Source organism: Festucalex cinctus, chromosome 14, assembly GCF_051991245.1.
Source record: "Festucalex cinctus isolate MCC-2025b chromosome 14, RoL_Fcin_1.0, whole genome shotgun sequence".
Lineage (NCBI taxonomy): Eukaryota > Metazoa > Chordata > Actinopteri > Syngnathiformes > Syngnathidae > Festucalex > Festucalex cinctus.
Genome location: NC_135424.1, coordinates 21,859,197 through 21,880,049, shown reverse-complemented (window position 1 = coordinate 21,880,049; position 20,853 = coordinate 21,859,197). Strand labels below are relative to the sequence as shown.

The 20,853-nt window shown below is 44.5% G+C and overlaps 3 protein-coding genes across 14 annotated transcripts in view; 2 read left to right on the top strand and 1 right to left on the bottom strand.

The window, feature by feature from the left end:
- The window catches only part of ltbp1 (latent transforming growth factor beta binding protein 1), a 97,352-nt gene extending 95,306 nt beyond the window's left edge, over positions 1–2,046 (top strand). For all 5 annotated transcript variants that reach the window (XM_077494394.1, XM_077494396.1, XM_077494395.1 and 2 more), the window contains 2 exons: positions 569–718; positions 839–2,046. In XM_077494394.1, the coding sequence (XP_077350520.1) occupies positions 569–718; positions 839–1,011 (323 nt within the window). In that variant the 3' untranslated portion in view covers positions 1,012–2,046. The remainder of the gene's footprint in view (positions 1–568; positions 719–838) is intronic.
- Positions 2,047–5,280: 3,234 nt separating this feature from the next.
- LOC144000837 (high affinity choline transporter 1-like) overlaps positions 5,281–20,853 on the bottom strand; it is a 198,538-nt gene continuing 182,965 nt past the window's right edge. For 5 of the 6 annotated variants that reach the window (XM_077494510.1, XM_077494505.1, XM_077494508.1 and 2 more), the window contains 8 exons: positions 13,461–13,650; positions 13,256–13,372; positions 12,646–12,801; positions 8,695–8,843; positions 8,472–8,615; positions 8,253–8,406; positions 6,332–6,549; positions 5,281–6,249 (listed from right to left, as the gene is read on the bottom strand). In XM_077494510.1, coding sequence (XP_077350636.1) covers positions 5,725–6,249; positions 6,332–6,549; positions 8,253–8,406; positions 8,472–8,615; positions 8,695–8,843; positions 12,646–12,801; positions 13,256–13,372; positions 13,461–13,644 — 1,647 coding nt within the window. In that variant the 5' untranslated portion in view covers positions 13,645–13,650 and the 3' untranslated portion in view covers positions 5,281–5,724. The remainder of the gene's footprint in view (positions 6,250–6,331; positions 6,550–8,252; positions 8,407–8,471; positions 8,616–8,694; positions 8,844–12,645; positions 12,802–13,255; positions 13,373–13,460; positions 13,651–20,853) is intronic. The other variant, XM_077494506.1, reaches the window with a different exon arrangement.
- The window catches only part of kif20ba (kinesin family member 20Ba), a 209,833-nt gene continuing 203,169 nt past the window's right edge, over positions 14,190–20,853 (top strand). For all 3 annotated transcript variants that reach the window (XM_077494502.1, XM_077494504.1, XM_077494501.1), the window contains exon 1: positions 14,190–14,358. In XM_077494502.1, the coding sequence (XP_077350628.1) occupies positions 14,228–14,358 (131 nt within the window). In that variant the 5' untranslated portion in view covers positions 14,190–14,227. The remainder of the gene's footprint in view (positions 14,359–20,853) is intronic.

The window sequence follows — 20,853 nt, the reverse complement described above, 5'->3', positions numbered from 1 at the left end:
TGTAATAAAGTAAACAATTCCCAAATGACTGACCTCATTTCTTCCGTATGGCCATAAATTAATGTTAAAGGTCCCCTCATATGAAATGTTCACTTTTTGGGGGGTTTTGGTCATAAATATGTCTTACTACAGCTTGACAAAGTCCCCAAGTTGTAAGATAAACAATCCATGTTTCCCTTTTCTGTGGCCGTTTGTATCAAAGTAGGTCAAATAACACACTCAAATGGGCTGTTTCAGAGAGATAAATGAGTGGTTCGCATGTGTGAATATATTCCCCCTGTGCTTACTTGCTTGTTTTTCTGGGTTCTCTAGTTCTGCCCACATTACACACATGCAGGTTAAGCTCATTGAAGATTCTATAGACTCCATCAGTGTGACTGTGAGTGTGAATGAGTATGTTTATCTGCAGGCAATAACCCTTTTAAAATCTGAATGCTGGCAATGTTTGGGTTTTGAAAGGCCATGAAAATATGCACAAAAATTCTCGAATGTAGTAGAATGCAAATTTCAGGCAGTCCTATATGGCATTAATTTAAAAAACTGCAAACTTTGTCATTATATGTGACAGATCCATTCAAGGCATTTGAGGGCTTGCGAGCGGAGGAGTGCGGTATATTGAACGGCTGTGAAAACGGCCGATGCGTTCGAGTCCAAGAGGGTTACACCTGTGAGTGCTTTGATGGTTACACGCTGGACCCGCCCCGCATGACCTGCATTGGTAAGAGAGCCGCTCACACTCAACACAAGCACTCCGAACAATGTCATTCCACCAAAGTGTGAAATTAGTTCATATATGTAAGCTATGACTGAAGTGTGTCTCTCTTTGCTGTACCTCCAGATGTGAACGAGTGCTCAGAACTCAACGACCGCATGTCGCTGTGTAAAAATGCAAGATGCATCAACACAGTGGGTTCCTATCGGTGCGTATGCCTTCCAGGCTTCACTCCATCTGAAAAACCAAACTATTGTGTGGAGACAGGAACACGCCAAACATCAGCGCACGCACAGTGAGTGTGGATTGAATGGACTGGGCCACAAGAGACTCTGAAACCACACGCACACGCACACATCTCCAGAAATGGCATATTTGAGAACAGCAGCTAAAAAAAAAGTTATCTGATTCAATCAACAACATTATTGATTTTTTTTTCATGGTTTGGTTTCTAGCAATTTCCCCAAATTGCAAAATCCTTCAAACGTATCTGAACATTGCACTCTTATAAGTCTCATTCTCTTGCTGCATTCCCCGTCTGTTCATTGTGTGTTATGACTGACTTCTTCTATTTAATAGATTTGAAATATATGATCTTTTTAATACGAAATGTGGGTATTTTTGAATAAACTAAAATGTATTATCTTATAGCTTGTGTATTTTATGAATAAATATTCCATTGCCAATGCTTTGTTTCTATAAACTAATTATTTGACCCAATAATGTCAAAAGGTGAACACTTGACTAGAGTATATGTTCCTGGAAGTTTGAATGTTAGCCATAACGAGAATTGTAATTATAGTCCATGCAGGCAACTGCATGCCCTACATTTAATTTAGTCCCAGTTTGCCATGTTTGGCACTCTTCATGCTGTTGTAATTCTATATCAAGTTAATGCAATTCTATGCAGTTGTCCTTCAAACTAAAATAAATCCATGTATGGATGGGACTAAAAAGAGGTAGTAGATTTGTTCATTGAGTACATGTTATCATGTACTCAATTATAATAACTCTATCACAGTTCCTGTATATGTACTATATGCTCTAAGATGTTGTCACTCACCTTTTGCTGGTGATACGTTCCAAGAACATGTGACTTTGTAAATCAATTGGTAAAAACACAAAGATTGAAATGACTACACCGAGGTGAAAAATTCTCATAAAGAAATACAAATCTTCGCCAGGTTGCAAAGAGTTTATGACCAGAGAGAAGATTTTCTTTTTTTTTTCCCAAACAAAAGAGAGAACACAGTTGTTGTTTTATTTGTACTTGGATAAATTTCTTCTCTTATGATTTACATTAATTGGTAATAAATCACAACTTTTCATATTTACATTTCGTGGCCTTTTCTTCAATCAATGTATATTGTTAAATGACCTAGTGCAGTGATATCAAACTCATTTTTGTCAATTGCCACACATAGTTGTGGTTTCCCATAGAGGGCCTTTATGACTGTGAACCAATATACGAACTCGTATCCACCTGTTGAGTATAAGCACCTGTGGCTAAAGCCAAACTGCTGCATGGTTTTTGCGTTCTGGACCTGGATTCCCCAACCTGCCGATGCACAACAAATGAATGGTCAATAGTTTTCAACTGCCTCAACCCAACTATTTTTTTTTTTTAAATTTTAGCTGTGTAGCAAAGAAATGTAGGATAAGCTCTGAAAGACTTTGCATTATTTGTGCATTGTCACTAGTGTTGTTCCGATACCGATACTGGTATCGTCAGAGACCCCGATACTGCATTAAAACAGCGGTATCAGTATCGGTGAGTACCGATGTGAGTACCGGGTGAAAACCCGGAAGTTGCGTCTCCTCCGTGGCATATACCACATATAGCCCTGACCATAATGCCCCTGTCCAGGGATTTTTTTTATGCCATTTTCCACGGATGGAAAATCTATACTCCATATGGTCATTATTCAATAAGACTTGTGACAATAGAATTGACAATCCCAGAACACCACCGACGGTAAGGGATGCCTTCAAACGCAAGAAGGAATCCTATCAGGGATTTTTGGCCTGTGGTAGTGTTCCCTCACTATAACACAATTCACTTTTTGTGTCCTCACTGTATCTCGGATTTTGTGTGTGTGTGTGTGGGTGTAGGTGGGGGTGTGGGTGTGTGTGTGTGTGTGTGTGTGTGTGTGTGTGCAATTTTGCATGCATTTTTTTTTTTTTTTAACAGTAATGTACCTATTTTATAAAATTTATGATGGTTTGAACATTGAGAATGTTTAAACAAGAGAAATGTGAGAAAATGTAAATGCCCCGATGAGAAAAGTATATATACTGTGTGGTGAGGGGTTTTAGAGCCTTAAAACATTTATAAATAAATGTAAAATATAAAGCTAACTACTTTGAGGATTTCATTTCGTGCGGGTATTTTTCGGGAACCTAACCCCAGCGAAAAACAAGGGAACACTGTACTCCTGAAGCAGCTGGCAGGTAGCCGGCAGAGCTTCCGCGGTAGTCGAGGTAAAAACTCGGACATGGGAGGAGTTCGACGAAACCATGGAAAACCACCGCCACGCGGCTTTGAGGAAATTCTGACCCAACATCCAGCGTCACAGGATGCGGATGCACTGCACCATTAACACAGGGTATAGTGGAGATGGGACACTGCTGACCTTGACTCAGGACGTTGTGATTCAGTGGGAAAATGTGAAGACTCCCGTCAATTCCACTGACACATCTTCCATTCAGGATGACGAGTTTGGGGACCCCTATCTCTGTGGTTAAAATCACTGAGGTGGTTGGAAAACTCCTCGGTGGCAAGGCCCCGGCGGCCGATGAGGTCCACCCGGAGTTCCAAAGACTCTGGACGTTATGGGGCTGTCCTGGTTGACGCGCCTCTAAAATATTGCCCCGGACATCATGGGACAGTGCCTTTGGTATGGCAGCCACTACGGGCTAGCACTACTAGCCACTACAAGCAATGACAACAGCAGACATGGACGTGAATGCAGCACAGCCAGGAGAGTGAGGCAAACTTATTTGGATGTAGATCTCGCAGGGCCTTCATGTCAGCGGGACCTGCGGGCTTGTGCCGCTGGCTTTCCGCAACTGCCGTTCCGCACGGAGACTACAAGCTAGTTCACCATGGCGGAATGCAATGTGACATGATAGCATCGACATCGTTGGAGGGCTGTCGCCGAGATGAGTCCGGGGATGCCCTTATGGCCCCGGTAGGATGTACGGTTCGGGAGATAGGGCCACCGAAGACCTCCAGGAGACCGAGGATTTTCAAAAACTTACCCTGCCTGCGATTGTTCCTCTCCCGGGTAAAAAATTGCGGGTTTGTCGGCCCTCTATATCCGGAATGGAATGTTGTGGAGTGATGGAACATACACCATTGAAAAGTTCTCGGTCAGACCATTCGTGCATAAGAACACGGGTCCAGAGTGGCTCCGAGGCCGCTATCGGACCCTGGCGTCCACCTGAAGTTTCCCTCCGTCTGAACAGAGGAGACTGTACAGTACATCTACATTCTGAGATGAAACTGACAGGAAGTCTGACGAATCACGATGAGTGTTCGCTGGATCACTTGGGAGCTCCAAACAGCAAGTCCGAACAAGACCAGCCCAACCCCGGCAGTTCAAGGTATATCAAAAGTTTATAGTAAATATAGAGGAGTTGATATGGTAACCACAGTTCCCCCTTTGGGTTTGAGTTGATTACCCATTTGTTAGTTCAGCTCAAAAACCACCGCAGATATTATCAATTCATCTCATGTCATCCATACACCAAACCTCAACTCATGAATGTTTAGGTTCAACTGTTCTAAAAAATTTACAACACAATTGAAGTTTAGATTATCTTTTAAAATAATGCATGTCCTAATTGGTTTGTTGTTGTGCTTAAACATTTTCTTTTGAATTTCATTGATGAAGCACACTTCAATAATAGGCGGCACAGTGGACGACTGGTTAGCACGTTGGCCTTCCAGTGCTGAGGACGCAAGATCAAGTCCAGGCTTTGGCCTTCCAGTTTGGAGTTTGCATGTTCTCCCCGTGCCTGCGTGGGTCTATTCCGGGTACTCCGGTCTCCTCCCACATTCCAAAGACATGCATAGCAGGTTAATTGGGCACTCCGAATTGTCCCTAGGTGTGCTTGTGTGTGTGGGTGGTTGTTTGCCTCTGTGTGCCCTTTGATTGGCTGGCAACCAGTTCTGGGTGTACCCTGCCTACTGCCCGAAGCCAGCTGGGATAGGCTCCACCACCCCTGCAACCCTTGTGAGGAGTAAGCGGTTAAGAAAATGGATGGACTTCAACAATAGAAATGTGGATTTCAAATCTTCTCTTCTTGGCGTATGCTATTGATTAGCCATGCACAACAATTTAGTAATGTTTTAGAATTCAAATACTTTATTTGGGGAACTTTCACAGATTTGAGATTAAAATAGATTAATTAAATTAGTTAACTGCGATTGGCTGGCAACCAGTCCAGGGTGTACCCCGCCTACTGCCCAAAGCCAGCTGAGATAGGCTCCAGCACCCCCCGCGACCCTTGTGAGGAATAAGCGCTCAAGAAAATGGATGGATACATTTGTTAAAATTCTGTAATTAGATTAAAATTTTTAATCCTTTGACACCACTAATATCTGATGACATAACGGATGTGAGACAGTTGGAAGGATAGAGTCAATCATTGCCTACATTATTTCATTCTTCAAAATGACATTGAAGTTTGATTTTCTTGCTGAAAGAACTTATTCTACATGTTTTACATCCACATTTTAACAGACCAAAAAAAAAAAAAATCATATCTACGAATGAGCAAACTGGCTTGTTTTTATGAAAACAAACACGGCACAAAACTTTGTTGACAGCGTCCCCTGATGATGACAATCAACATTGCACATGAAATCAATTTTGCAGCTGGAACAGATTTGGTACTGACAGTCTGATTGATGGATGGTGGATGTTGGGAAGAAGTCGATGACGGTTAGCCAGAAATTGCAAAAGCTCATGAAAGTTGTCAATAAAGTTGATTTGATTGCAAGTGACTCAGCAGTCGGTGGTCATGATGGACTCCGCGGCGTCGGAGGAGGTCTTGCCGCCTGGGGAATCAGAGGTGATGGGTGGGGAAGGCGTCCGTAAAATGTGGAAAACATCCCAAGCGGCAGGAAGCAGACGGCGGCGGAAAAGCTGCGATACCAGGAAGGAGAAGAACAAGATGGCAGCCACGGAGCAGAGCATGGCGAAGGTTTTGACGGGGAAACGCTGCACGTAGATGCCACCGTCCCAGAAACCACCCGGGAAATGCAGCACGGGCAGCAGGCCCATCAGGGGCTCGCCGCTCAGCATGCGCACGGCCACGCCCGTCGCGCCGCCCAGCACGGCACCGTACGCGTTGGTGCTGGTGAAGAAGACGACGCAGAGCAGTTGCGGGAAAAGCACGTTGTAGGACATCTCAGCCCCCACGAACCAGAAGAGTATCACGCTGGTCTTCAGGCGGGTCAACGCCGTCCCCAGCACGCCCACCGTCACCACCGTCGCTTGAATGGCCAACTGCAGCTCACGCTCCGACGCCTGCCGGACCACGAAATTTCCACTTTCCACTCATCAACCCCTTTCATACTGACGCACAGCGCTGCTTTTGCGGCTTTTTCACCTGCGGCCTGAGGATGTTGTTGTAGATGTTGGCGGTGAAGACAGAGGCGGCCGACAGCAGGGCGGAGTCAGCCGACGACATGACGGCGGCGGCTACGCAGCCGATGCCCATGACGGAGACGTATGGCGGCGTCAGGGTCTGCAGTACCACGGGTAGAACCAGCGCCGCCTGGCCCTGCTCGTAAGGGGACGGAGAACCGTACGAAGTCTGGTTCCAGTCTGAACACAAAACGTGCACCGGTTTAGACTCATGAAAAGGTGGTCTGACCTGTCCACTGCACCCCTTTCACACCAACGCCATCACACTGAAATATAAAACTTTCAACTTCATACCAACGTGAAACTTACAATGACCCTTTCACACGGACCTACAGTATAAGCCTTTGAAACGTTCTAAGGTAGTCTTACGCCCTTTCTTTATAAAATAACAACATGACATATACTCGGGACGTCGTGAGTCGGTGGGGAGAATACTTCGAAGACCTCCTCAATTCCACCAGCACGCCGTCCTTTGAGGAAGCAGAGTCTGGGGCCCCGGGGGTGGATGAGATCCGCTCAGATTTCTTAAGGCTCTGGATGTTGTGGAGCTGTCTTGGTTAACACGCCTCTACAACATTCCGTGGGCATCAGGGACAGTGACTCTGGATTTTCAGACTGGGGTGGTGTTCCCCCTTTTTAAGAAGGGGGACCGGAGGGTGTGTTCCAACTACAGAGGGATCACGCTCCACAGCCTCCCTGGTAAGATCTATTCAGGGGTGCTGGAGAGGAGAGTCCGTCGGGAAGTCAAATCTCGAATTCAAGAGGAGCAGTGTGGTTTTGTCCTGGCCGTGGAACAGCGTCCTCAAGAGTGCATGGGAGTTCGCCCAACTAGTCTACATTTTTGTGGATTTGGAGAAAGCGCTACACTGGGTCCCTCGGAGAGTCCTGAGGGGGGTGCTTCGGGAGTACGGGGTACCAAGCCCCCTGATATGGGCTGTTCTGTTCCTGGGCAACCGGTGTCAGAGTTTGGTTTGCATTCCCAGCAGTAAGTCGGATTTGTTTCCAGTGTGGGTTGGACTCCACCAAGGTTGCCCTTCGTCACCGATTTTGTTCATAACTTTTATAGACAAAATATCTAGGCGCAGCCGAAGTTTTGAGGGGGTCTGGTTTGGTGGCCTCAGCATTGCACCTCTGTCTTTTGCAGATGACGTGGTGCTGTTGGCTTCATCAAGCCGTGATCTCCAACTCTCACTGGAGTGGTTTGCATCCGAGTGTAAAGCGGTTGGGATGAAGCTCAGCACCTCCAAATCCGAGACCCTGGTCCTCAGTCGGAAAAGGGTGGCTTGCCATCTCCTGGGTGGGGATGAGATCTTGCCCCAAGTAGAGGACTTCAAGTATCTTGGGGTCTTGTTCACTAGTGAGAGAAGGATGGAGCGGGAGATCGACAGCCGGATCGGTGCAGCGTCTGCAGTGATGCGGACTCTGTATCGGTCCGTTGTGGTGAAGAAAGAGCTGAGCCAAAAGGCAAAGCTCTCGATTTACCGGTCGATCTACGTTCCAACCCTCACCTATGGTCACGAGCTGTCAGAAACCCCCCCGGATAAAAGCGGCCCAAATGACTTTCCTCCTCAGGGTGTCCGGGCTCTGCCTTAGTGATAGGGTGAGAAGCTCGGTCATCCTTGAGGGACTCGCCTTGTGATCCTTCTGGACGAGCTGGTTGAAGTGAACCTGTAACCCTGACATATAAACTTGCACACTAATATAGTTATAAACACCTCTCACGCTCACTCCTTTTACATTTGGACATGTAAACCTTTCTGGCTGAGATATAAATCATTTGCACTGGCCCCTTTCACAATAACCTTGAGCCCTTTTCTGCTGACCCATACGGTAGCCTCCATCTTGTACCCGGACGTATGCATGTATGACGTAGGCAGTCTTACCCGTGGACGCCCCCACAGCCCCCAACAGGATTGGGGGGATGCCAAAGACTATCAAGGCGGCGGCGGAGATGAAGCAGACACGCTTGGCAGTGGACGGGGATGCCGCCGACAGTGTCCTCTGGTGGAAGATCTGAAAGCCCAGACTGCCCAAAGCCTGAGGGACCGGCACGGCCGTGAGGGAGGGGGTGTGCGTGCATGCGTGTGCGTGTGTCCACTTACCAAGAAGAAGTAGTTATCCAGAAGGATCCATATGTTGTTGAGGTCCCAGTCGCCGATCCAGGGCGCGTGCAACGTGTTGTTCATCAGCGTAGAAGCGATGGGCGCCACGTGAGGGTTGGTCACCGTGAAAGGAACACAAGCCCACTGCACACACACACGCCCGCGCGCGCAGTCAACATGAGGGATGAGTGGGGACGGAGGTTCGCGGCGGTGTGTTTGCGACCAGGCTGATGAAGATGAGCACGAGCTGGATGACGTCAGTGTAGGCCACCGAGTAGAGTCCGCCCAGCAGGGTGTACGTGATGGCCACGGCGGCCGAGATCCAGATGCTCACCGCGTACGGCAGATCCAGGACCACACTCATGGTCACACCTGACACGCAGTCAAAACACACACAATGCATGTGTGAGTGCAGGCGAGTGTTAATTTTGTCAATGAAAACTAAACAAAAATTAATGTTGTCAACGCACATTTTTCACCGGACTAAAACTAGACTAGACTTGACTAAAACCCTCATTAGAGGCTAAGTACAGAGTTTTGACCTTTTCTTTTTGTAAATGTAAGGTAGTAACCGGAGGCTGCCACAGGGTGGCACCCCTCTACTGTTTAATTTAAGTTCACAGGCACTGTGGTTGTGTGGGGCGGCCATCTTAGGTCAGTTTCTTTTTGATTTGGGATAGGTGAGTGAGTGTGTTTGTCACGACCATCCATTTTATATCTTTGATTTAAGAGACCATCCAGGGTTTGTGGTTCAATTAATCTTGTTGTTAATGTGTGTTAACTTGTCTATTTAGTTTGCCTGAGTGAGATTGGGAATATTAGTTACTTTAATTGCTGTGGTTTGAGTTGTGTGCGTGAGTGCTTCATGCTGTGCTAAATTATACTGTGTATTACCTGGATTTCACTGCGCAATTGTAAAGTGAGTTTCTTTTTGATTTGGAATAGGGGATTAAAGCAAAATCATCCAGCCACATTCCGATTCCTGTGCTGCCTCTCTCCGCACCACAACACATCCCCACAACATCCCTTTGCCAGTGCGCAGGGGCCGGTGCAACACTCTTGGGTTACATAAACAATAGGGCTGTCAAACGATACATTTTTTTAATCAGATTAATCACATCTTAAAATTTTGATTAATCACGATTAATCGCTTAATTAAAAAGGCTTTTTATCAACATTTTTTTTGCCCGCCAAAGCGGGCGAGAGGCGGCAGCAGACGAGGTTCAGGGGCGAGAGGCTGCAGCGGGCGAGAGGCTACAGCAGGCGAGGTTCAGGGGCGAGAGGCTGCAGCAGGCGAGGTTCAGGGGCGAGAGGCTGCAGCAGGCGAGGTTCAGGGGCGAGAGGCTGCAGCAGGCGAGGTTCAGGGGCGAGAGGCTGCAGCAGGCGAGGTTCAGGGGCGAGAGGCTGCAGCAGGCGAGGTTCAGGGGCGAGAGGCTGCAGCAGGCGAGGTTCAGGGGCGAGAGGCTGCAGCAGGCGAGGTTCAGGGGGGAGAGTCTGCAGCAGGCGAGGTTCAGGGGCGAGAGGCGGCAGCAGACGAGGTTCAGGGGCAAGAGGCGGCAGCAGACGAGGCTCAGGGGCGAGAGGCGGCAGCAGGCGAGGTTCAGGGGCGAGAGGCGGCAGCAGGCGAGGTTCAGGGGCGAGAGGCGGCAGCAGGAGAGGTTCAGGGGCGAGAGGCGGCAGCAGGCGAGGTTCAGGGGCGAGAGGCGGCAGCAGACGGGGTTCACGGGCGAGAGGCGGCAGCAGACGGGGTTCAGGGGCGAGAGGCGGCAGCAGACGGGGTTCAGGGGCGAGAGGCGGCAGCAGACGGGGTTCAGGGGCGAGAGGCGGCAGCAGACGGGGTTCAGGGGCGAGAGGCGGCAGCAGACGAGGTTCAGGGGCGAGAGGCGGCAGCAGACGAGGTTCAGGGGCGAGAGGCGGCAGCAGACGAGGTTCAGGGGCGAGAGGCGGCAGCAGACGAGGTTCAGGGGCGAGAGGCGGCAGCAGACGAGGTTCAGGGGCGAGAGGCGGCAGCAGACGAGGTTCAGGGGCGAGAGGCGGCAGCAGACGAGGTTCAGGGGCGAGAGGCGGCAGCAGACGAGGTTCAGGGGCGAGAGGCGGCAGCAGACGAGGTTCAGGGGCGAGAGGCTGCAGCAGGCGAGGTCCAGGGGCGAGAGGCTGCAGCAGGCGAGGTCCAGGGGCGAGAGGCTGCAGCAGGCGAGGTCCAGGGTCCTGAGGCCAGTCCGACCCATCACTCCAGACGCTACGGACCAAAGCCAGTACTTCCTTTAGCCCGGCAATGGCTCGGGCGCCGGCTTCAAGCCCCTTCCTCTGCCAGGGCTCCAATTCGGACATTCCTGCTGGGTCCATGCTGGCCGAAGTGTACTGACACGACGAGGTAAGGTAGGACTCAGACGCAGGATAAAGGTAGGCCACAAAGGCAACAGGTTTATTTCCGGCCAACAGCTGTCTCCTCTCAACCTGAGAGGAGAAAGGGGAATCAAAAAGTGGAGAACTAAAAACGCTCCACTGGGGAGGAAAAAACAGGCAAAAGGTACAGGGGACAACAAAAGGCGCTCCGCTAGGGAGGAAAAAAGGTTCAAGGCACAAGGGGTAACTAAGGGCGCTCCGCTGGGGAGGAAAAGGCACAAAAACAAGGCAAAACAACAAGGCAACGGGAACAAGGACTCGAGTCCTCGACTCGAGGACTCGAGGACTGTGGGACGCTTCCATGCACTGAGATGTGTGACACTTCGGCCCTGAGGGGAGAATGCAGGTGGCTTTTATTGTCTGGGTTGATTGGTGACAGGTGGTGATAATCATGGGAGGGAACCGGTAATTAGGGAGCGGCAGGAAGGGCAAGTGACCTGGGGTGAGAAGGGAATCAAAATATCAAAATAAAACAGGAAACATGACTATGAAAAATAAAAGCATGGGCTGTCACGCCGGTGGCAGCGTGACAAAAATGTACTTCACTTAATAAAAACTGCACTAAAATCTATGGGCATTTTAGTTCATGAACAAAAACGAGACAGATATTATATGATTTTGTAAAATCTTGTCTCTTCTAATCTATCACATCTGTAACACTGTCATGTGTCCTACACTGCCTTTCAAATCTCTGGCTAGCAAGTGCAACATGGAACAGACAGGAGGTGGACAGTGAAAAGGTTTTTTTTTGTTTTTTTTTAATAAAAAGTAAATTATAGTTTTCACTTAACATTAATCCAATGGCTATGACATTCCAACAATAATGTTGATCCAACTGCTAACTAATGCTGGCTAATTTATTAGCTCAAAGCATGGACTCAGTTTTTTTGTTTTTTGTTTTTTCATATGATATGATCAAAGGGCGGCACGGTAGTCGAGTGGTTAGCACGTCTGCTTTCCAGTTCTGAGGTCTCCGGTTCGAGTCCAGGCTCGGACCTTTCTGGGTGGAGTTTGCATGTTCTCCCAGTGCCCGCGTGGGTCTTCTCCGGGTACTCCGGTCTCCTCCCACATTCCAAAGACATGCATGGCAGGTTAATTGTCCCTAGGTGTGCGTGTGAGTGTGGATGTTTGTTCGTCTCTGTGTGCCCTGCGATTGGTTGGCAACCAGTCCAGGGTGTCCCCCGCCTACTGCCCAGAGCCAGCTGAGATAGGCGCCAGCACCCCCCGCGACCCTTGTGAGGAATAAGCGGTCAAGAAAATGGATGGATATGATCGAAAATTTTATTTCAAATAGTCTTAGATCTGAAATGTATCTGCTCAGAAATTATACAGGAGTAAAAATTATTGTCATGACTGAAATTAGACCGTTGACAGTTTTTGTTGACTAAAACTAGACAAATACAATTTTCTTTGATTAAAATAAAGACTAAAATGCTAGATTTATAGTAGACTAAAAACGGGCTAAATAAAAACGGGATGAGGTTGACTAACTGATAAAAACTAACTGATTGAAACTGGACTAAAACTGAGACTAAAATTAAAAATGGCGGGGAAAAAATTAACACTAGTGCACACATATGGACAGTATGTTCGCATGTCTGTTAATTCAACGCCTGCGATTCAGTTCAATTTAACGCTTCCAAAGTGTCTGTTGTTGCACACTAGTTAAAACAGCATTTTTGAAAGCGGGAAGGCGAAAATGTGTGTGGATGCGTGTGTGTACACAAGTATTTGTGGGGGTTTGCAAATGTGCGTGTGTGTCACCCACCCAGGCCGGTGAGGGTGGAGGGCACCCAGAAGATGTCGAGGAAGAGCGAGGCAATGCTGAAGACGGCCGTCAGGCCTTTGCCGTACTTGCGCTGGAAGGGATCCAACATGGTGACGCAGTTGCTCGCTCGCAGACGCCCGGCGAACACCAGACCGCCTGTTTCACAGTCGTCAGCAGCCATACATCAGTCATGACATATATCACACCTTGACCTTTTGCTCTTTCTCACACAAATGTCCTCTTACATGCCCCTTTCACGCTGACCCTTTCATGTGGTGGTGCCTTGAGATACAAGTGCCATTTGTTCTATCACCACCATCGCAATACAAATCCCATCTCCCCCCAGCTTGATGCCTTTTTTTCTTTTTTTCTTTTTTGATGAATATGTCCTTGTTTTTTCTGTCAAACTGTCCTGCATGTGAAGTGAGTTGAGTTGCATTCACTGCCACCCTGCAGTGCTCGTATCTCCAAATATTGCTCACAAGTCAAAGCAAAAAGTCATTTGAATGATGTCTCATATCTGAAAAACCCCATGAGTGTAGTCACCCTTTTCTCAAGGTGCCACTGTGTAACTCTTTCACAAATTTTATTTATTTTTTTATTTTTTTACCAAGAATAAAAGAGGTGCTGTATCCCAGCGTGACGGCGGCGGCCCAGGCCAGGCCCATCGAGGGCGTGTACACCATCTCGGCCAGACCCACGATGAAGCCGCCTCCAACCCAAGTGGCTTCAGGAAGGGAACAAGTGGCTTCAGGAAGGGAACAACCACATGCAGGGAAAATGGAAAAAAACAAACAAAGTGGAAAGATGCTCACCGGTCATGGTGAAGACGCCCACCAGCAGGCTGATGCTGCGGTTGCCTAGCAACGACATCTCCAGGGTGCCGCTCACCCGCTTGCGCTTCTCCCTCCTGGATTTGAACGACGCCCAGATGCCGATGGCGAGGACCACCGCGTAGAAGAAGAACATGGAGATGATGCCCGGAATGTTGGCGGCCATCTCGGACTGAAAGAGCAACAAAAAAAGAAGAAGCATGGAGTGGAATTTACTGGTCAACCAGAATCCAAATGTTTGTTGTCATTGACGAATATGTTCGTCAAGTGCATTTTGCAATTGCAGGCCTGGAAGAGGGATCTCTAAAGTTGACTTGCTTTCAGTTTATCATGACTCACTCAAATCAAACTCAATTTTCTAACCTTTGAAATGGTCATTTTTTTTCCTGGATATTCCCATTATCGACTCTTTATTCAAATGATTATTGGCGTTACTTCTAAGCAGCTTCAATTAATTTCAACTTTCTACCATCATGATACAAATAAACAATGAATTCAGTCTCATAACAAAAAACAAACAAACTGAATGAGTCGTTAATGTAATGTCATTCAACAACAACAACAACAACAACAAAAAGGCTAAGTGAGACTGAGAATGAGAAAAGCAGCTCAACGGTGCTGGTGACCTCTGTCCACCAGGGGTCGTAAGGGCAAACCAAAGCAACCAATCGTAGTAGAAGAAGAAAAAAAGGGCGTTTTGTGATTGGCTCGTTTCAAACTGAGAGCGCCAGTCATCTGCCTTGGTTGTAATGCGTTGTTGTCAGTCACGTTCAACGGGCGCGTTGACGTTTGCCTCATTTTGCGGCGGAGTTTTCTTCCGCATTAATTTTCTCCTCGCGTTTATTCTTCTGCTCACTAATGTGTCAAGACGAGCTGGCAGGTAAGTTTGAAAGCCGATTCGCCTTACCGACATAGAGACGTTTTCGAAAGAGGTTGCGGCTAGTTAGCTTTTTTTTTTTAAGCAGTTAGCCTTCTAATGACGTTACTTTGGCTGCACTCTAGTTATTACATTTTTTGGCAAACAAATACAAAAAAAGTTCCATTTGTAGCCCTTGGACTAGGCTTTCGACGTCTAACTAATGACTAACTAATAACAGCCTGGCTGCAGTATTTACGAAGGAGTAATCTGTAATCTCGTCGTGTTTAAACTGTAATCATAAACTTTTTTTTTTCCCCCAATAAAATGCCAGTGTTACAGCCTCCCTAACATTTTATGTGTTAACTCTTAATGAAGAAAATAGTACTGTGGTGTATGAAAACATCGTAAAAGAGAAATGTAACTAAATAAACTGTTTTATAAAGTCTAATACTATCTGTATGTCTTTCCTGGCATTAATGTAGTGTATGTGTGCCTTTAATAAGGGGTGTGGCCTACTGCATGACATCAGTACTGGAGCTGGAGTTGCTCCTTGTCTGTGTGTGTTTTCATTTTATTTGATATTTTATCATTTGTGTTCTCATGTTCAACTGCTTGTGCCGTTTAATTAACGTCTCAAAGTGCATCAGAGACTCAACTCAACTTTATTTATAAAGTGCTTTAAGAACAGGCACTGCTGTATACAAAGTGCTGTACATAAACATAAATATTGGTTTAAACATTTTTTAGTGCGTATACTTTTTTTTTTTTTTTTTTTTTTTTTAAATCAGTAAATTAATAAGAAAATGGTGAGTGAATAAATAAATAAATGCATAAATAAGTAGACTAAACATCAAACTCATACACACCACAAAACACCAGGAACAAGTCTCATGGTGCGCCAAAAGCCAAAGAATACAGATGTGTTTTAAAGAGGATAAAGAGGGGGATTGCCTAATATTTTGTGGAAGGTCGTTCCAAAGCAACAGCAAAAGCTCGATCACCTCTAAGCCTCCGCTTAGCCCTCGGTACCTCCAATTGAGTCTGGTCTGCTGATCTGAGGCACGGGGCAGGTGCGTAGGGGTGCAAGAGCTCAGCGAGACAAGGTGGGGCAAGACCATTTAGAGATTTGAAAACAAATAGAAGAATCTTAAAGTGGACTCTAAATTTCACGGGCAGCCAGTGAAGAGAGGCCAGGATAGGGGTTATGTGTTCCCTCTTACGGGCACCACTAAGGAGACGAGCAGCAGCATTTTGGACAAGCTGGAGATGCTGGAGGGAGGACTGGCTGATTCCAAAGTGCATTACAGTAATCCAGCCGAGATGTAACAAAGGCATGGATTACCATTTCCATGTACTGCTGAGATAGGATATTTATTACCTTAGCCAGCTGCCCAAGATGAAAAAAGATGGATTTGACAACAGCAGCAATTTGCCGATCCAGTTTAAAGTCACTGCCCATCTTGACACCCAGGTTTGAGGCTGTTGGCTTCAGATATTGTGCCGCTGGGACCAAAGACCATAACTTCTGTTTTCTTAGACTTAGACTTTGACTTGACTTTAATGATCCCTTTGGGATGGCTCCCTCTGGGAAATTTACATGTCCAGCAGCAATGAGAACAGATAATAAAATAAAAAATAATTAAATCAATCAATAAATAAGGTTATTACACCAGAGATTGAATTAATAATAATAACTAGAGCTGCAAGCAGTTATGAAGGGCCCTCGCAACCCGGGCCACGTTGGGGTATTTTCATGTCGGGGTACTGTCATGTTGGGGTACTGTTTCATAGGAAACCGTCTAAATTGTAAATGTTTTTGACATGCTTTGTGTTTGCAAAGTTTCATGGAAGGCCAAAAATGATGCACAATTAAAATAAAATAAAAATGAATTGGCACATGGCTATAGAATAATTTTTGGAAGTATTAGGCTGATAGGTATGCCTCCCAATATTCACACATCTAGCTGAACCATATAATCGGATATACTTCATAAAAATATCTAGACTGCGTTATTGAGCCATTTATTACAAATTGCACAACAAATTATAAAATATTCATGTTCGTGAGAGATCTGATCTGTGTGCAAAATTTTGTGAGTTTTATTTGCAAACAATGCATCGCTACAGCAAAGGCGTGTGACAAAATAAAAAAATTCAATAACTTTTCATCAACTTTTTAAATATCTTAAGATGAAACATGCCAAAGAATGAAGACGATGTGATAAATTTTGCAGAAAATATGACCCCTATAAAAGGCCCCAAAAAGTGGCTACAAATACCAAAGTAAATCAAAATGTCAGACTTCCTGTTTGGTTTAGCATATGGTTCCAAGAGACTTTTTTTTTGTACATCGTGGGCTCTTATGTATGCCTCCAAATTATAATAGCTCTAGGTGAAACGTACAACCGTGAATGCTTCGTTAAAGAGGAGTTGTTTTTTTTTTAGCACAAAATGGGGGACTTCCTGTTGGGTTTAGTACATGGCACCAAGAGACTTTTTTGTACATCGTGAGCTGTTACATATGTCTACAAATTTTCGTAGCTCTAGCTGCTTCGTACAACTGGGAATTCTTCCTTAGGAAGAATTTTTTTCCTTTGCAAACAAGTGCATGCCACGGCAACAGCGTGCGACGAAATAAAAAGCTTTCAATAACTTTTCATCTTCAACATCTTAAGATGAATCACACCAAGTTTGAAGATGATGGGATAAACTCTGTAGGAGGAGTTCGTTAAAATAAGACCCCTATGAAATGGCCAAAAAAATGGCAACACGTTCCAAAGTAAATCAAAATGGTGGACTTTCTGTTAGGTTTAGCATATGGTTCAAAAAGAGTTTTTTGTACCTTGAGGGCTGTTACATATGTCTTCAAATTTTGGTAACTCTAGGTGAAACGTACAGCCGGGAATGCTTCTTTAAGTAAGAATTTTGAAACGCAAAATTTGATGCCCCGCCTCTGGCGGACTTCCTGTTGGGTTTAGCATATGGCACCAACAGACTTTTTTGTAGATCATAGTCTGTTACATATGTGTACCAATTTTCGTAGCTCTAGGTTAAACGTACAACCGGCAATACTACGTTTAGTAAGAGTTTTGAAACTCTAAATTTGATGCCTCACCCCCGTCATATAGTAGGTCAAAAATTTTTGATTTTTTTTACCATGATGTTGTCCCAGGTGTTGAGATGGTACAGCCCAAGTTTGAAGTCAATCGGGTTAACCGTGTAGGAGAAGCGGGCAATAGTATGATCCATGTAAATGTGCAAAACTGGGCCAAAATTGGACATTCAGATGATCATACCTCACTTTCTGTCTATTTTAGGGTACACACATCAAAGAGGTTTTTGTTCATCGGGATGTGCAACAGGTGCCACACAATTTTCATAGCCGTTGGACAATCGTAGCGGGACAGGGATCCGTTTAACCTATGTAGGTGGCGCTATGGAGCCATTTTTCTGTTATCACCTATGGCGACTTTAAAATATTAAATTTTTCGCCAGGCCTGACGTGTGTGTAAAGTTTGGTGAGTTTTCGTTCACGTTTAGTGTCTCAAAAATGCGAAGCTAATAGGTATGCCTCCCAGTTTTCACAAATCTAGGTCAAGTCATCTTTAGTTTTGTATCGCTTGAATCATACAATTGGAAATGCTCCATAAAAATGCATAGAGGGCGCTATTGAGCACAACGTTGGGTTACTTGCACGTCAGGGTACTGGCACGTTTGGGCACTGTTACATGGAACAAGGACCATTTAAAATGTTAGTTTTTTCCATGCCTTGTCTGTGCAAAGTTTAATGAAAAAGGCCAAAAATTATGTATAATTCCCAAAATAAAATCAAAATAGCGGACTTCCTCTTTGGTTTGGCAAATGGCTACATAATACTTTTTTGTAGGTCTAGCATAATCATACAATCGGAAATGCTTCATAAAAATGTCTAGAGGGCGCTATTTATTGCAAATTGCACAATAAATCTCTAAAAATTCATGTTCATGACAAGTCTGATGTGTTTGCAAAGTTTCATGAGTTTTCACACATGTATAAAAAAAAAAAAAAAAAGCAGCACTTGGCAAACAATGCATTCCTATGGCAACAGCGTGTGACAAAATAAAAAAACTTTCGATTACTTTGCATCTTAAACATCTTAAGATGAAACACACCAAGTTTGAAGACAGTCGGATAAATTTTGTAGGAGGGGTTCGTTAAAATATGACCCGTGAAAAAGGCCACAAAAAATGGCAACAAATCCCATCATAAATCAAAATGGCGGACTTCCTGTTTGGTTTAGCACATGGTTCCAAGAGATTTTTTTGTACATCGTGGGCTCTTATGTATGCCTGCAAATTATCATAGCGCTAGGTGTAACGTACAACCGGGAATGCTTCGTTAAAGAGGAGTTTTTTAGCTCAAAATGTGATGCCCGGCCTCTGGGGGACTTCCTGTTGGGTTTAGCACATGGCACCAAGAGACTTTTTTTTTTTTTTGTACATCCTGGGCTGTTACATATGTCTACAATTTTTCGTCGCTCTAGCTGCTTCGTACAACTGCGAATGCTTCATTAAGAAGGATTTTATTCCATGAACATAATAATAAATCAGGTAAATTCCTGGCAAATCAACTTCAACGGAATCGGGAAAAATCTCTTATAACGGCTATTAAAGATATAAATGGTGAATGCACACAATCACCAGAAGAAATTAACCATATTTTTTTATAACTATTATCGAAATCTATACACAGAAATTAATAGACCTAACCCTGAATATATTGAGGAATTCCTAAACAGCTTAAATATACCTCAGTTATCTATTGAACATAAAGATATTCTCGATACCCCGCTTACTATAGATGAGTTGTATCGTGCTTTAGACAGTATGCCTAACGGCAGAGCACCTGGTCCAGACGGCTTTCCGGCTATATTTTTTAAACATTTCTGGTTAATGTTTGCTCCATTATTTCTAAGAGTAGTAACTGAAATTAAAAGTAAAGGTGATATACGTCAAGATATGAATATAGCAGCAATTAAACTTTTATTAAAGCCAGAAAAAGACCCTACCCTCCCGTCAAGTTACCGACCGATATCACTAATTAATACCGATAAAAGCATTCGATAAAGTTAACTGGTCCTTCCTCTTTGCTGTCTTAAATAAATTCGGCTTCGGGGAGTCATTTATTCAATGGGTCTCAATATTATATGATTCTCCTAAAGCTACAGTTACTACTAATGGGATTACATCACAGAGTTTTACTTTACAAAGGGGAACAAGACAAGGGTGCCCAATTTCTCCTTTATTATTTGCTATATTTATTGAGCCGCTTGCATTAGCTATACGTCAGGATAGACGGATCCAAGGAATCCACTCCGGGACAATAGAACATAAAATTAATCTATATGCCGATGATATATTACTCTATTTAGAAGAACCTGCTATCTCGCTAGGGGAAGCATTTAAATCAGGGGTGTCAAACGTACGGCCCGCGGGCCGGATCAGGCCCGCAAATGGGTTTAATCCAGCCCGCGAGATAATTTTAAGTAAAAAAAAAAAAAAAAACTTAAAAATTTGTAATGTCCGACTAATTAATCAGCCAGCCACAATCAAAACATATAACTTTGTAATTTCACAAGCAGTCCTCAGATGACCAATGCAACTTGTCCAGGGAATCGTCGTCCGGGATGTCATTATTTTACACACAACTTTAACTACAGTTTGTTTAATTATTATTATTATTTTTTTGTAATCATACACAAACATAAATGTGTTAAATATGACACAAATTCAATTACTGGTAACACAAATAGATATGACAAGGATAAACGTCCTTATAACATCATTAACTGCGCCATGCAGTGCATTCTGGGAACAATATATATGCAAAACAGGTCGATTTCACACATCCAGAATGTATACCGGCAAAGTGTTGCTGTGTTCTATTTGCATTTGTGTTATTTTTCGGAAAAATATGATTACAATTGAGCTCCGTAATTTAGGTCTGGTCTACGAAAATCTGCGTATAAATGACAGCAATTGTTTTTAAGTTATATACCGTTATTTTTCTGATGCGGCCCACTTGATAATATATTTTCCTCCATGCGGCCCCTAAGCTAGCGTGAGTTTGACACCCCTGATTTAAATTAATAACTAAATTCTCTCACTTATCAGATTACTCTATTAACTGGACAAAATCAACATTATTACCTATTACAGAAAATTCATGGAATCCTACAAGTCAGGATCCACACTACTCCTTTCCTACAGGTAATTTAAAATACTTAGGTGTTAAAATTTCACCTAAGTTAACTGAATTAACTTCTTTAAATTTTTCACCATTATTGGATAGTATCCGTAGTGACCTGGAGCGCTGGAATAATCTTCCGATCTCTTTAATAGGATGGATAGCTACTATAAAAATGAAAGTTTTACCAAAGATTAATTATTTATTTTCAATGATTCCATTTAAACCTACGTCTAACTGGTTCCAATCGCTGGACTCTGCTATCATAAAATTCTATTGGAATAAAAAAAA